The sequence below is a fragment of the Actinia tenebrosa genome, unplaced genomic scaffold (genome assembly GCF_029948245.1).
Source record: "Actinia tenebrosa isolate PJP-AT-01 unplaced genomic scaffold, QUT_ActTen_1.0 PGA_scaffold16__25_contigs__length_10494907, whole genome shotgun sequence".
Lineage (NCBI taxonomy): Eukaryota > Metazoa > Cnidaria > Anthozoa > Actiniaria > Actiniidae > Actinia > Actinia tenebrosa.
In genome coordinates this window covers 4131431-4145696 of record NW_028292576.1, presented here as the reverse complement: position 1 = coordinate 4145696, position 14266 = coordinate 4131431, and the positions used below count along the sequence as shown (strand labels likewise).

General features: G+C 40.6%; 1 protein-coding gene across 1 annotated transcript; it reads right to left on the bottom strand.

Annotated features, from left to right (window-relative positions):
• Positions 1-2143: 2143 nt before the first annotated feature.
• LOC116293682 (periodic tryptophan protein 1 homolog) lies at positions 2144-13858 on the bottom strand. The gene is made up of 17 exons (XM_031701147.2): positions 13664-13858; positions 13357-13415; positions 12840-13000; positions 12119-12204; positions 11356-11452; positions 10819-10929; positions 10073-10188; positions 9170-9240; positions 8468-8564; positions 7138-7199; positions 6473-6506; positions 6069-6146; positions 5425-5515; positions 4794-4873; positions 4172-4213; positions 3276-3476; positions 2144-2283 (listed from the first exon to the last, which is right to left on the bottom strand). The coding sequence occupies exons 1-17, from the start codon at positions 13718-13720 to the stop codon at positions 2164-2166; spliced, it is 1563 nt and encodes a 520-aa protein (XP_031557007.1). The 5' UTR covers positions 13721-13858; the 3' UTR covers positions 2144-2163.
• Positions 13859-14266: the final 408 nt, after the last annotated feature.

Sequence of the window (14266 nt, the reverse complement as noted above, 5' to 3'; positions counted from 1 at the left end):
CTGCGCCACCCAACAAAGAATGTGTACAGGCGCTACATATGCATCCAGGCGAATACCAATGCTGGAAATACGCCAAAACCACCTACAGAAAAAAATAAAGGACAATCCTGTTTCTCTCCGAAAAATGCTCGGAGTGCGTTTTGGAGGGCTGCACAGTGGAACATGCTACCACTCCAGTCTGGGGGCATTTCTTGGACGAGCAAAAAATAGACTGGACATGGCAGCCGCCTTTGTACTGCAAGATAGGCAGAGAAAAGACTACCAAAGCAAAGAAGAAAGACCGACTGGTGCACGTCTCTACTCCATCTCCGGAATCCTAGAATTTCTCTGCGGTTTCGTATCCTCCGCTGGATGTCTGTAGTAGACTACTTTGGATGGTTGCATGCGCGCCCAAACGACGGCAGCAATGCCCAAGGCGGCAAATAGTACATTGCCGGCTATTTGCCAGTCTATTTTTGTGGATACTTCCTCTACTTCTTCGGGCAAATCCTCTGCGTCTATTTTCTCGAACCAATCTTCTTCCTGCTCCATTTTGGCTAGTAGTTCCTCCTTTGCGTCTCGGAGTTCTTCTCTAGCTTTTTGGAGATCGTCGAGGACTATAGCAAAGGAATCCTGCACTTCTAGGAAATGTTTCTGCAAATCCGTAGTTGGAGGCTTTTCGGGAATTGCTACCTCCAGACCATTTTCTCGCTCTATCCTGCGTATCTTTGGTATGCCTATGCCGTACTTTTTGGCTACCTTTTGCAGCCCTACTCCATTTCTCCTATCTTCCAACAATCCTGCGATTTCTTCCTCGGATAGTATTTTGGGTGTTGCCATATATATCTACGAATACGGTTCGAACATAGCTAGGTACCTATGGATCCATAGGGGTATTCCGTGGATCCATAGGTATATAGATGTATCTCTACATAGCTGCGGGTATGGTCGCATACATGCTAGGAAGACAAAGGGCAACGCAAATACTTTTGGAGATCTTGGAAGGCCTCTACAGATTTCGCATACCGGGCTACGTAGCAACTTTGGCACAACTACCGCGACGTAGATAGTAGAATGAGAACGAATCGTTCCTCTCTATTCACGTCGGTGTTTCTCCATGCAGCGGTGTCGCGATTTACGACCCCTTGCTACGGGGGCACTGTTTCGGGGCCCCCCTTGCTATCCCACGGACATTCCTGGGGTTGCTACCAGCGCAGTGGACACAAAAAATACTACTTTGTGCAAAAATGTGTCTACGAGAGTAGAAAACGTAGCCGAAAATGGTTGCCGAAACAATGGGCAAAAATATACTCTTATAAATTCTAAGCGGTAGTTGCCTTCGGGCATTAAGTCGATTATCTTTTCAGCCCTTGTACGTCGTCCATAGTCTCGTCCGTATCTCCCTCCATAAACGTCGTGAAGGCGAAGTCAGCGTCCAAACGATTCAGCACCTGGGTTCGCAGTTTGCGCACAGTTTTGTTTTGAATGCTTTTGATGGCGTCCATCTATATCTAGGAAATATTTTAACCTACATTCGCGGCACTGCACGTAGCTTGGTGTATCTTGAACTGATATTCGATCTTGTAAATCTTTCCACAAGAACAACTGAAAGCAAATTTAGGAACCACCGCGGGTTTTTTCATTAACTCCCTTTTGTAATCCTCGTTGTCGTTGGAAAACTTATGAGTCATCATGCAAGTTACCTCCATATCGCAGGAGACTTTCCTACGTAAATGAGAAATTAGACCAGCCTTCGTGAATCTCTTACTACATTTTGGACAAACCAACGCCTTTCTCTCCTTCATCGTATATAACACAAATATTTTAACTTCTTAGTAATACGGGGCACCAATAAAACCCATACGCAGCTTTTCGACTTAAATTGCGCGAGCAATACCCAGAAGGCCAACACGAATAATACCCGCTGGGGCCCTTTGGTACTTGGCGGGGGTAATACCCGGCTCCCCCGGTACCCCCTCCGCGAGTCCCCCATACTGCTGCTGAACGGGGCCTAAGAGGGGGTAGAGGGCGCACCTTCGAGCGCATTAAACATGAGCTCTTTGCTCAGGAGAATTGGGCAACCACCCCCCCCCCGGAATTTGTCAGCGAAAATAATCGAACCATTGACGTCCTTTCTCCACAAAATAAAAATAATAGCGACAGATTCATAAAAAACCTCTTTATTTACTTTCGTTTCTTTTTCTTCTTTTTCGCGCCTGTCAAGTTGAGTTGAGCAATTGCAGCAGACGCCGATTCTTCATCCATTGCCTCGGGCTCATCTCGGCTTTGTTCGGCACCTTCTGCCTGTGATTGTAAAGCATGCGCGTTAGAATGGATTCAAAGGAGGCGGAGCAGTACAGCACTCGTCTTTTACCTCTGGGTACCCTGTGTTGCATCCGAACTAAACCCTGGTTAAGTTCGGATGAAACATAGGCTCATCTCTGGGGCCTTTGGTTCGATTCATGGATTCAGCATCACATTTGAATAGACTTTGTTCTATACCTTGATTCGAGGGTATTTCTCCAGGTACTCCTGTCTTCCACCCTTCGCTAAACCCAACACAGTAAATTCAAATTCAATCTGTGAGTTAGCCATGCCCTGACTTTGATCAGCCCAGAGGTTGTTTCAGGGTTTGATCTGTGAGTTAGCCATGCCCTGACTTTGATCAGCCCAGAAGTTAATCCAGGGTTTGATCTGTGGGTTAGCCATACCCTGACTTAGATCAGCCCAGAGGTTGTTTCAGGGTTCAATCTGTGAGTTGGCCATGCCCTGACTTAGATCAGCCCAGAGGTTGTTTCAGGGTTCGATCTGTGAGTTAGCCATGCGCTGACTTAGATCAGCCCAGAGGTTGTTTCATGGTTCAATCTGTGAGTTAGCCATGCCCTGACTTAGATCAGCCCAGAGGTTGTTTCAGGGTTCAATCTGTGAGTTAGCCATGCGCTGACTTAGATCAGCCCAGAGGTTGTTTCAGGGTTCGATCTGTGAGTTAGCCATGCCCTGACTCAGATCAGCCCAGAGGTTGTTTCAGGGTTCGATCTGTGGGTTAGCCATGCCCTGACTTAGATCAGCCCAGAGGTTGTTTCAGGGTTTGTTCTGTGAGTTAGCCATGCCCTGACTTAGATCAGCCCAGAGGTTGCTTCAGGGTTCGATCTGTGGGTTAGCCATACCCTGACTTAGATCAGCCCAGAGGTTGTTTCAGGGTTCAATCTGTGAGTTGGCCATGCCCTGACTTAGATCAGCCCAGAGGTTGTTTCAGGGTTCGATCTGTGAGTAGAGAATATCTCTTTCGATCCTACCTGTTCGTCATCCATGGATTTCGTGTTTTCTGCACTGCTTGTTGTGGACCCCACAGCACGTGTAAGCCTTTTTCTTCCTTCAAAGTGACGTCTGACAGGCCCGCTTTCCATAATATTAAACAACTGAACCCCTTGCTTTTCTCCGCCAAGAGCGAAGACGAAGGGGGAATCAGGACAGCATGAAGCGTTCATTATATGACCCTGTAAAATATGACAAGATGGGAATGAAATAGAACTCTTTTGCTTTAACGTAATGTTCTCCAAAATTCAGTTTCTCTTTCATCACTGGAAGTTACTAGCCGCGAAATAACATGCAAGGGTGGCTCGCTGCTAATAGGGACTTTAAGATTTGCAAAATCTACGACGGCGACGTCTGCCGGAAGTGTAAATAACTTCACATTGGGGTTTCGCGCCTCAAAAGTCTGCCTTCCCCGTGAATGAGTTGACTTTACTGGGAATATCTTGAATTAAAATATCCAATGAACAGAACCCCAAAGAGAAATTATTTGGAAAAACTCAAGGGGGTTCATTACAGGCCCTACCTTTCATCCCTTTCTCTCCCTAGTCCCTCTCCCCTTCCCTTCCCTTCCCTTTGGGCCGCTACGCAGGCTATTTCTTTCTTATTGGTGCCGCCAGTCAAATACTATGAAAGGTACCAACTGATTATTTTTGATTGACGGCAGCGAAAAAACAAATTTCATCGTGCAGCTTGTAAAACGAGTTCGCATGTTCATGAAAACAGTAGTATTTATCTATTACAAATTACGTAACAGCTACTGGCCGGGTGACTAGTCACTGACTAGTGGAATACCGCTAGGGTTGAGCACTGAATCAGTTCATACTACGTCTGACCAATGTATGAAAAGATCAAATAGCAATGGGCAACGTTTACATACCATTTTCATATCTCTGGATAAAATGAATGCTGGCTTGTCATCCTATGAAAATAAATAATATTTTTTTGACATCCGTAGTCAGTTTTGAATAAGATACCAGAGAATTCAACATAAAAGCTGAGACCGCAAGGTATTATGGGAAACGACAATAATCGTCTAATGTGGTTTGTTTTTAGATACATAGGGCCAAACAAAAAATAAGTGTGTTTCCTGTTGCATGAGAAAAATAATTGGGGCTTGTAGGTCAGATTTTTTTACTGATACAACAGTGGAAATAAGCTTACTGGGAACCCTGTGGTGCATTTGGAAATGAAAAAATATTAGGGTTGCCAAAAATTTGCAAGAAAATTTGGGTTGGATATGCAACAGGAAAAACACACTTTTTATTTTGTTTGGCCTAGTCGATATGAAACGTGTGTTAACAGCCTCCATGCTTTCTGTCAGTGCAAAAATTTATGAACATTTTTAAACGAGTTGTATCACGTACTTGATAAAAATTGTATCACTAGATGCATCTAATTATCGCACCTCCCATGTACGATTATGGTCTCCGCTTCTATGTTCTATGTTTTAAACCTGACGATGATTTCGAATATTGAGCGTATTTGATCCACGTAAATACCTTTATATCCCATACTTTAATGGTATTATCAGCAGAGGCTGTTAGTAGGCAACCAGGAACTTGAGAGCTCAATGACATGCCTTGGAAAAGGAATGTAATAAATTCTAAAGTCAAAGACCTGGACAGATTTGTGGAGGGTCTTGGGAAGGGTGTAAAGGTTTTCGTCTACAAAATCCTTTACTCCTCCAGGAATGAATAAATGATGGTGGATGGGTGGATGGATGGGTGGATGATTGGATGGGTGGGTAGATGGGTCGGTGGATGGACGGACGGATGGACGGACGGGCGGTTGGATGGATGGATGGATGGATGGGTGGGTGGGTGGGTGGGTGGATAGATGGGTGGGTGGATGGATGAATGATGGATGGATGGATGGATGGATGGATGGATGGATGGATGAATGGATGGATGGATGGATGGATGGATGGATGGATGGACCAATAGAAGAACGAATTAATAAATTAATGCAAAAATAATTAAAACAAAACAAAACGAAATCTCAAGGCAATTTGTCAAATTCAGGGCAGAATATATAGGTGCTTACTGATTTAGAATTCTAGTATATCCAGCCATCTCCATCCAGAATGGAAAGGGCATAATGATTGAGGTATAAAAGTAATAGTACACTTACCACCAATTGCACTGTCATGAGCATTAATAGTGAACACAGGAGAATCTGTCCTGACATCGCAACAGTATACACAACCATTATCTGTACTTGCCTGTGAAAAAAGGTGAAGGTAATCCATTTCACTTTGATAACGCGGCAAGCAGTTGCTAAAATCTCCCAAGCCAGAGCTCATGCGTAAAGCACTCAATGGTGCACCCTTTACCCTCTCAGACTATCAGAACTCCTCATTACGGGTATCTATAAAAAGCTAAAGCTACAGTCTGTCGCTGGTCATTACAACCAGCAAAATTAGTTTCAGCTTAGTCATAACTTACTTCCGACTCAATGTTAATGGTCAAAAATCTTATAAATCTTATACACCTAGTTCAAAAAACGTTGTCATCACCAAAGGCGATAGGCAATAGGAGATAGGCGAAAAGCGATAGGATATATGTCATTCCAAGATCCAAGAATAGCTGGAATGACTTGTGCTTCTGCTTCTTATTCTCGTCAAGAGTATGGACCTTAGTGTTGAGACTGATTCGATGTTCTTTCTATTCAACGAAACCATTTCCATGTCCGAATGACCTATCACCTATTGCCTTTGGCGATGACAACATTTTTTGAATTAGGTGTATAATAGTTATCAATCTATAAAATCTTACAAGAAAGTTAAATGGTGAAAAATGATTCCATATGACTTTTTCCACTTCTCCATTGAACTTCCATGACTTAATATTGCTCTAATGAAACAAAATGATACAGTAGATTATCAGTTAAATAAATAAATAAATGTTATTGAGGATACCAAGCACAAAGAAGTGATTAACACAAGGGTCCTCATATCAGGGGCAGATCCAGGATTTTGTTCAGGAAGGGGTGCAACTCACAAAGTTAACTCAGGGAGGGGTGCACCCCTTAGAATCAAAAGAAAAAACCAGTTTGGTTATCTTTGAAGTAGGGCCACAAAGTTGAACCAGGGAGGGGTGCGCAGCCCGCTGCACCCCTCCCCTGGATCCGCCCCTGCATATGTCAAACAATGCCAATAGCCCTTTAGATGTGTTCTTACCTCTGGGCTCCTGCAGTCTACAACTTTTGCTCTCCTGAAATCAAAAAAGAACAATATAATTCCTTGTCCAATGGTTGCAAATGAGAAGACACATGAATATGTCATACAGTAAAGAAGTCTACAGCGTAATAATAATAAGTAAATAAATAAATAAATAATGGGATTAACAGTGGATTCCAAAAAGGGGCTCTTCTTCCGCTGCATTGTAATTGGAATTTAGAAGTTGATTTTTGTGTAGAGAGGAAAGCCGGAGAATCCAGAAAACTCTTGTAACCAAGTTGAAAACTGGTTGATAACATACTGGTTGAAGATTTATTCGAGTTTGTTGCGTTACGTTTGTACTAGCCATATTTGGAATGCCGGATGTAAGTGATCACGCAACAGTATTCGTAATTTGAAAAATAAATCAGTTCTGCTCCAGATTTTGTGCTGTTTAGTTGTGGTTTTTTTTTAAGTCCAAGTTTTAGTTTTAGTTTCACTTATTTTCCTGCGACCTATCTTGGAAAAGACCTGCAATGAGTTTCATCATCTTTGCCGTTCAACATCCACTTGGTCACATTTGGCGCTGCGAGCACGGGGTAGATCGCAAGGAAACAGAGAAGATGAAGATCATGACTCTCAAAGCACAGGAAAATATGTTAAAATGTTAAAATATTTAGACATACTTATCAAAAGAGCCTGTGAGAAGAGACTGTGGCTCATAAGGATGAAACTCTAATGTCTGCACCTAAAATAGATAAAAAATCCATCAATATTATGAAATTAGGTGCTGCATTTGCAATAGACCTCTTTACCTTGGGCATAATGTTGTACGATTTGAGACCACATTTCATTTCCTAGAGTGTCATTTCTTTGTTTAAGGGTTGCGCATGAGAAGCCACGCATGAATTTGCGCACAACCCAAACAAAGAATGTTATTCTCGAGAGAATGACACATGGTCTGATATGGGCAAAACATTACGACATTATGTCTCATTCCCTAGAGTATCATTTCTTTGTCTAATGGTTGCACATGAGAAGACACATGAATATGAATACAACTCAAACAAAGAATCCCATTCTTAAGAGAATGACACATGGCTTGGAATGGGAAAACAATGTTACGACCAGACTAACAAGGTCTAATACATTCTACAAATGGTTAGACATTCATGTGGCTGAGATGACCACATTAATGGCAGTCCCTCCCCTAATTCATAAACTAAAGATCTAGGCTAGTAAATCACTCTGCTGGGATACTGGTAATATTGACTTACAGTACTAGTAGCCCAATACCTGTACCTAGTATCTAATTTAAATCTACTAACTTTAGCTGTTGTATCAAAGCGTGGGACAATCACAACAGAGCTAGGCTCCAAACTAGGTGAAAGCCCAAAGATCGAATTAGAATTTAGTAGCTGATTTTTGAGGAGGGAGGAAAACCAGAGAACCTGGAGAAAAACCCTTGAAGCACAGGAGAGAACCAACAAACAACTCTACTCACATACGACATTGAGATTGACAGGACTCGAACTCGGGTCGCATTGGTGAGAGCCGGTGCATTAGCAGCGCACGCCACCGGTGCTTCCCAATAAAAGTTAGTGTGGATCACTGTCAGTGTCTGGTCAAAGTACAGTACCAGGTGTATTCTGTACTAAAGATCTGGGCCAGGTTTTACGAAGCCTGGATAGCGGCAGACTAATCTTTGTCCAGTGGATAAATCTATGCTGTTATCCAATAAATTTTTCCACTGGATAAGATTTATCCCTTGAATAGCACTATCTAGGCTTCATACAACCGGTCCCTGCATTATGTTTCTTCTTGAAAGCAAATTTTCCTTGAAAGAAAAATTTCCGAGCTAGCAAACAGAAGGTCACAGGTACGAATGATCCCGTCTGGAGCTCGGATTTTTTTCAGAAGAAAGATTTGCTTGAAGAAACATAATCACATCTTTAATAACTAGTCTCCAAGCACCAAAAAACCTCCTTATATGCATTCTGTACTGTAGCAGCTTACTTTATCTTTGTGATGTTTTAATACATGTACGGCCTTAGCTTCAGCCATGTCCCATAATATAACAGTATTATCTGAAGACCCACTGGACAGAACGTTTCTAATAAATAAAGATAAAAGGAAAAATTCATTATCAATTGCAACTTAGGAGAAATAACAATGTCTAGAAAAATGTACATACATGTATTAAAGTTTTGAATATTCCATTATACTCCATTAATGTTCCAAGCCGAGACTGAAGTTGCGGCACAGACCTTTTCTGAGTTAGTGAACATGGTGCATTTTGGTATAGCTTAGGTACAAACATCTTTTGTCCATCATGCCTTATATGGTGTTGTTTGTACCAAAGCTAGACTACCGAAGCCCCCCCCCACCCCCCAATGCACAAATAAATGAAAGCCAACTTACAAACCCCCATATAATTAGAAGTGTGAAGCCTTGATTGATGTCCATCAAAACTTATTGCACTTCATCTTAGGCCCCGTCCACACTATGCTGGATAAATTTGAATCCGAATTTTTATTTATTTAGTTAGGCCTACCGTCCACACTAGTCCGGGCGAATCCGGAACAATTCTTCACCGAAAACGAATTTTCAAAATGGAACCGAATAATTAAAAATTCGGATTCAAATTTATCCGGCATAGTGTGGACGGGGCCTTAATAATGATTATAACAGTGAATTAATTTGAGACTATTACCATACCTTATGTTGTGGTTCCAGGATAAGTCAAGGACAGCCCCCTGGTGCCCCAAGTCACTTGAACTCTTGGATTTCTGTGGATTTGAAAATGAGAAACAAATAAATTCCTTTGAAAGTCAATCAAGGTGTAGACTATATGTACCATAAAACAAATATATATTTTACGATTACTTTTTAGAGTTTGTGACGTCATACACTTAACATCGAACATCGCTTCATACATTTTTTTGTATATAAATCCTTAATTTATTTTATTCCTATGAAGCCCAAAGGGTGGCTAATGTGTTTATTTGTGACTATAATTTATATTTTGGGGTGTTTGGGTATTTCTTTCTCCTTTACTACTGATATTTTGATCATAAACTACAAAGAAATGTATGGAGCGATGTTCGAAGTTGAGTTCGATTTTCATCAGAGTAGCACTTTAAGTGAACAAAAGAAAGTGTGCAAGGGAGTCTGGTAGTGGGAGTCAAATGACGTCATGATGCAAACGTCCTATTGGAGGTGGTTTTACTGAAAATCAACCTGTTGCAATGTTCATATCAAGCACTGCATAGCAATGAAAACAGTAATTGAAAACACTTCAAAGAAATACCCTAAATCAGGGCTTTTAGAATGTTTTGGAGTAGGTGGCCATAAGTCTGAAGTAGCTTGCTGTGATTTGATACAAGAACAAGAAGGTATTTCATATTGAAGAAAAAGTAGCTGGCGGTTAACTTCAAAGCAATCGCCAGCAGCTGCCAGCTTCTTCTGAAAGCCCTGCAAAGGTTTACAGATGTACCACCTATTTCTCTTTTACTTCGACAAAGAAATAGCATCCGAAACGTCAGTTTTTTCATCTTTTCACAGTGTATAATTTACGCTTTTGTCATTACTGAATCATATAAGGTGGAGTGATTTGTGCACCTTTTTGTTTTTCTTCTTCTTCTTTCCCAGGGTAGCAGCAGGCTCCAGACAGTCTATCACATCTAGGTCCCAGATGTTGATGTATGGCTCCATGGTACCAACAGCAACAAAGTTCCCTGTCACGACAACAAAACAATATAACCAGAATCACCAGGGCACGGGTTCAAATCCGGTTCAAGGCTCAGAATTTTTTCTGAGTCTTTCAATTTGCAGCTGCATAAGTTGCTTCATATACTGCGAGGAGCAGCTCAATTTGATATATTACAACTGCAGTACAAATATATACAGTATTTCATATATATTCTCAAACACATAAAAACAATATAAAACAATTGTTGGATGAAGTTGAGTTTGATATTGTAATGAATTACAATAATGATGATAATGATGGTGATGATGATGGTGATGATGATTATGCTGATGATGATGGTGATGATGGTGATGATGATGGTGATGATGGTGATGATGGTGATGATTATGATGATGATGGTGATGATGATGGTGATGATGATGGTGATGATGGTGATGATTATGATGATGATGGTGATGATGATGATGATGGTGATGATGATGATGGTGAAGATGATGATGATGGTGATGATGGTGATGATGATGGTGATGATGATGGTGATGATGATATTGATGATGATGGTGATGCTTTATCAGTAGATAACATGGCACATGGTCTGAAATGGGGAAACATTACTGTATATCCTAGATAAATAACTAAAAATCAAAATACCTACCTGGATTTGGACTGCCGTCAGGATCAAAATCAATCCATTCCAATGCTAATGGGAATGAATCCATCAGAATATCATGGTGTACATAGTAGTTATCTTCCTCTTCATTCCATACTGACAAAAGAATACTTAATATAAATTAAAATGAAATAACCTTGATTTTCCAAAAGAATTTTCAGACCATGTGTCATTCCCTTGAGTATCATTTCTTTGTTTAACAGCTGTGCATGAGAAGACATATGAATATGGATATCATGTAAACACTGAATCTCATTCATTCTCTGGTCTGAAATGCAAAAATTTTATGCCCAAGGTAAAGATGTTAATAGTGGCAGCTAATTGGTGTTTATTAACATTAGCATTGTGATGTTAAATTGCCAATCATTATCACAATCATTCTTGCCAAATTCCTTTGTTTATCGGCGAATCAATCTCTAGTTTGCATAGGAATGACGATAGCTCAAGACACAGCAGTTAGCACTATTCCTGGTCACATCTACACGTCACATTAATTTTTCCTGGCATTTATAAGATACTCACATAGTATTTCAAGATTGCTGAACTCATCTTCAATATGCCCTGATATGATTACGTTGTCTGTACTTGTGATTGTGAAGTCATCTTTATCTTCATCGAGCTGAACAAAAAACATAAACAAAGTTAAAATCCTTTCATTACTAAATGTGCACACTTATCTTTGGCTTTTTTGTTCACCTTAGCTAAATTCCTAAATTCAGTATTGCAGAGCAGCTTGTCTATTCAAGATCAGAAAGCATGGTAGACTAGTAATGTATAACAGTGGTGGATCCAGGATTTTATTCAGGGAGGGTTGCTGCACACAAAGTTAACCAAGGGAGGGGTGCACCCCTTAGAATCAAAGGGAAAAAACAGTATTGGTTATCTTTGAAGTAGGGGCACAAAGTGGAACCAGAGAGAAGTGTGCACCCTCTGCACCCCTTCCCTGGATCCGTCCCTGCAAGACTTACTGTCATTCTACTCTAACTATGAACACTCAAGTTTATTTTATTATATTTTTTATCTATGTAAATATCCTTTCATTTTTTCTTTCTCTTTCATCATTTCATCTCCTTGAATAGCTTTTACAGATTTTCAATACATGTAACTTGAATTCTATTGTTTTTGATTCGTAATCTGATTGGTTGACAAACTTGAGTGTTCACGGTTGAAGTAGAATGACAGTAAAGTGGCAGGCCTGAGACTCTGAGGGACTTAGAGGGACAATAGCATTCCCCAGCCTACAGAGAGTGGTGATTATTAGGCCATTACCACAATAAAGGCATACCTCATCTTTTATCAAAACATAAGGATCTTCATCATTAGATGTGTAGTAAGATAGGCCAGCCATTCCTGCTCCTTCCATACGAATTCCTGTGTAATGAATCAATTGATTGTTCAATCAGTCAACCAACCAGTCAGTCAGTCAGTCAGTCAGTCAGTCATTCACTCAGTCGGTCAGTCGGTCATTCATTCAGTCGGTCAGTCGGTCAATCAGTCAGTCAGTCAGTCAATCAGTCAGTCAGTCATTCGGTCATTCAGTCAGTCAGTCAATCAGTGAGTCAGTCAGTCAGTCAGTCAGCTCACCATTCATTCCGTCAATCATTCTGCCAGCCAGCCACTCAGCCAGTCAACTAACAACTGATCAATTATTCAATTAATCATCAGCCAATCAATTGATCAATCATTCTGTCACTCAGTCGATAAATCAGTCTGTCAATCAATTGGTTCAAAGCTTAATTGGTCAGTCTGTCAGTCACTCTGACAACCAACCATCTAGTCAGTCAATCCATTGCCACTTAAAATATTCTGCAAACTTGGTAGCCGCAAGCTGTGCGCAAGTTGAAATTTGGTTTTTCACAGCTGCCAATCAAAAATAATCAGTAGATACCTTTAATGTTCTTGATTGGCAGCAGTGAAAAATTGATTTCACAACGAGCTGTTGAAATGTCTGGGTTCGCAGAATATCGAAAACTGCAGTAATCAACCAATCAAAACATTTTTCTCACCTTCCTCTTCTTGGTCATCATAATTTCCCAAATCATATTCATTCAATATTTCTTCTAAGTCTTCATCTTCTTCATTATTTTTTTCAGTTTTTGTTTTTTCTTTTGAGGAGGCACCATCAGAATTTACATTATTTTCTTGGGCTTTTTCCTCCTTTTTTTCTCTAGAAAGTGTGAGAATCAACTCAAGATGCTTTTATCTTTGATATAAGGAACCAGCTGTGAGTTATAGGTTTAAGGTCGCTTTGATCGTGCTTATGTTTGAAACTCTGATTCATGTACAATATGCAGGTACATGTAAGCACTGGTGGTATAGTGGTGATCATAATTATGCTTGCCTCTCGCCATGGCAACCATGCTTTCATTTTGACCCCTAGAATGCACCCTAATGGCCCCACCAGCCCTCCCCTCCCCTCCCCCTAAAAGTAATCATCAGCATCATCAGTTCGCACGGCGCCACGAGTCCCATAAGGCTTTCAAAAAACTAAGACTTAAATACCCATGACTTAATTTAGCTCACCTTAATCTCTCCCGAGCATCATCAATCACTTCTTTTAACTCTTCTTTGGACAAAGTGACCTGAATCAAATACAAACAAGAAGATTACAAAAAACTGCTTGCTTTACAGCTTATAACAGCGTAAGCTTAATTTTTTAAGGAAAAAATAAACAGAATCAAGATTGACGTGGAAGCTGCGGCTTTACTTATCCTGGCTGCTAGTGCTGATAATAATGCTAGCAGTTTATTGAACGTTAGTCTCGATAATATGGTCTTAATCCTATGAATAATAACGTGAAAAAGAGATATAAACTGCTGGAGTTGCCTACCTTATCTGGGTTTTCTTTCGCTACCCCTCGTCTGACCCACGCTAAACAAGGAATCATTTTCTTCTCTGATACCTAATGCTTCTGACAAACGGCCATTTTAAGAACTAAAACATCTAAAATAGGTAGAAATCTTTGTTTTTTTAGAGCAAGTTTTAACAAAGTTTATCTTTTAGACTTCTCGTTCACGTGCGCCAACCAGGCCTCCATTATAGTAGAGGACGGTCAGAGGACTGAGTACTAGCTGATTTATATCCCCAGGGGAGTAGGGTGGGGAGATATGATATATCTTAGTTTATGGAATTTTTATATATTTTTATTGGCAGCAATCATATAATGCAATGTAAATATGTTTATACGGAGCCAATAAGATACACTGTCTTGTCTTGTATGAAATATGGCACACCAATGGAAAAATAAGATACCTTTCATTATTTTTTTTACTTAAAGCCAACATTATAGGATTCTTATTCCTGGGGGGGGGGGGGGGGGGTACTATTGCTCATTTAGGGTATGGATGTGCCGCTGAGCCCTCTGAACCAGATCGCTGAAAACCCTGTTCCAGAGGAGAGAGCGTGACTCATATACCCTGTCCCAGAGTGAGCA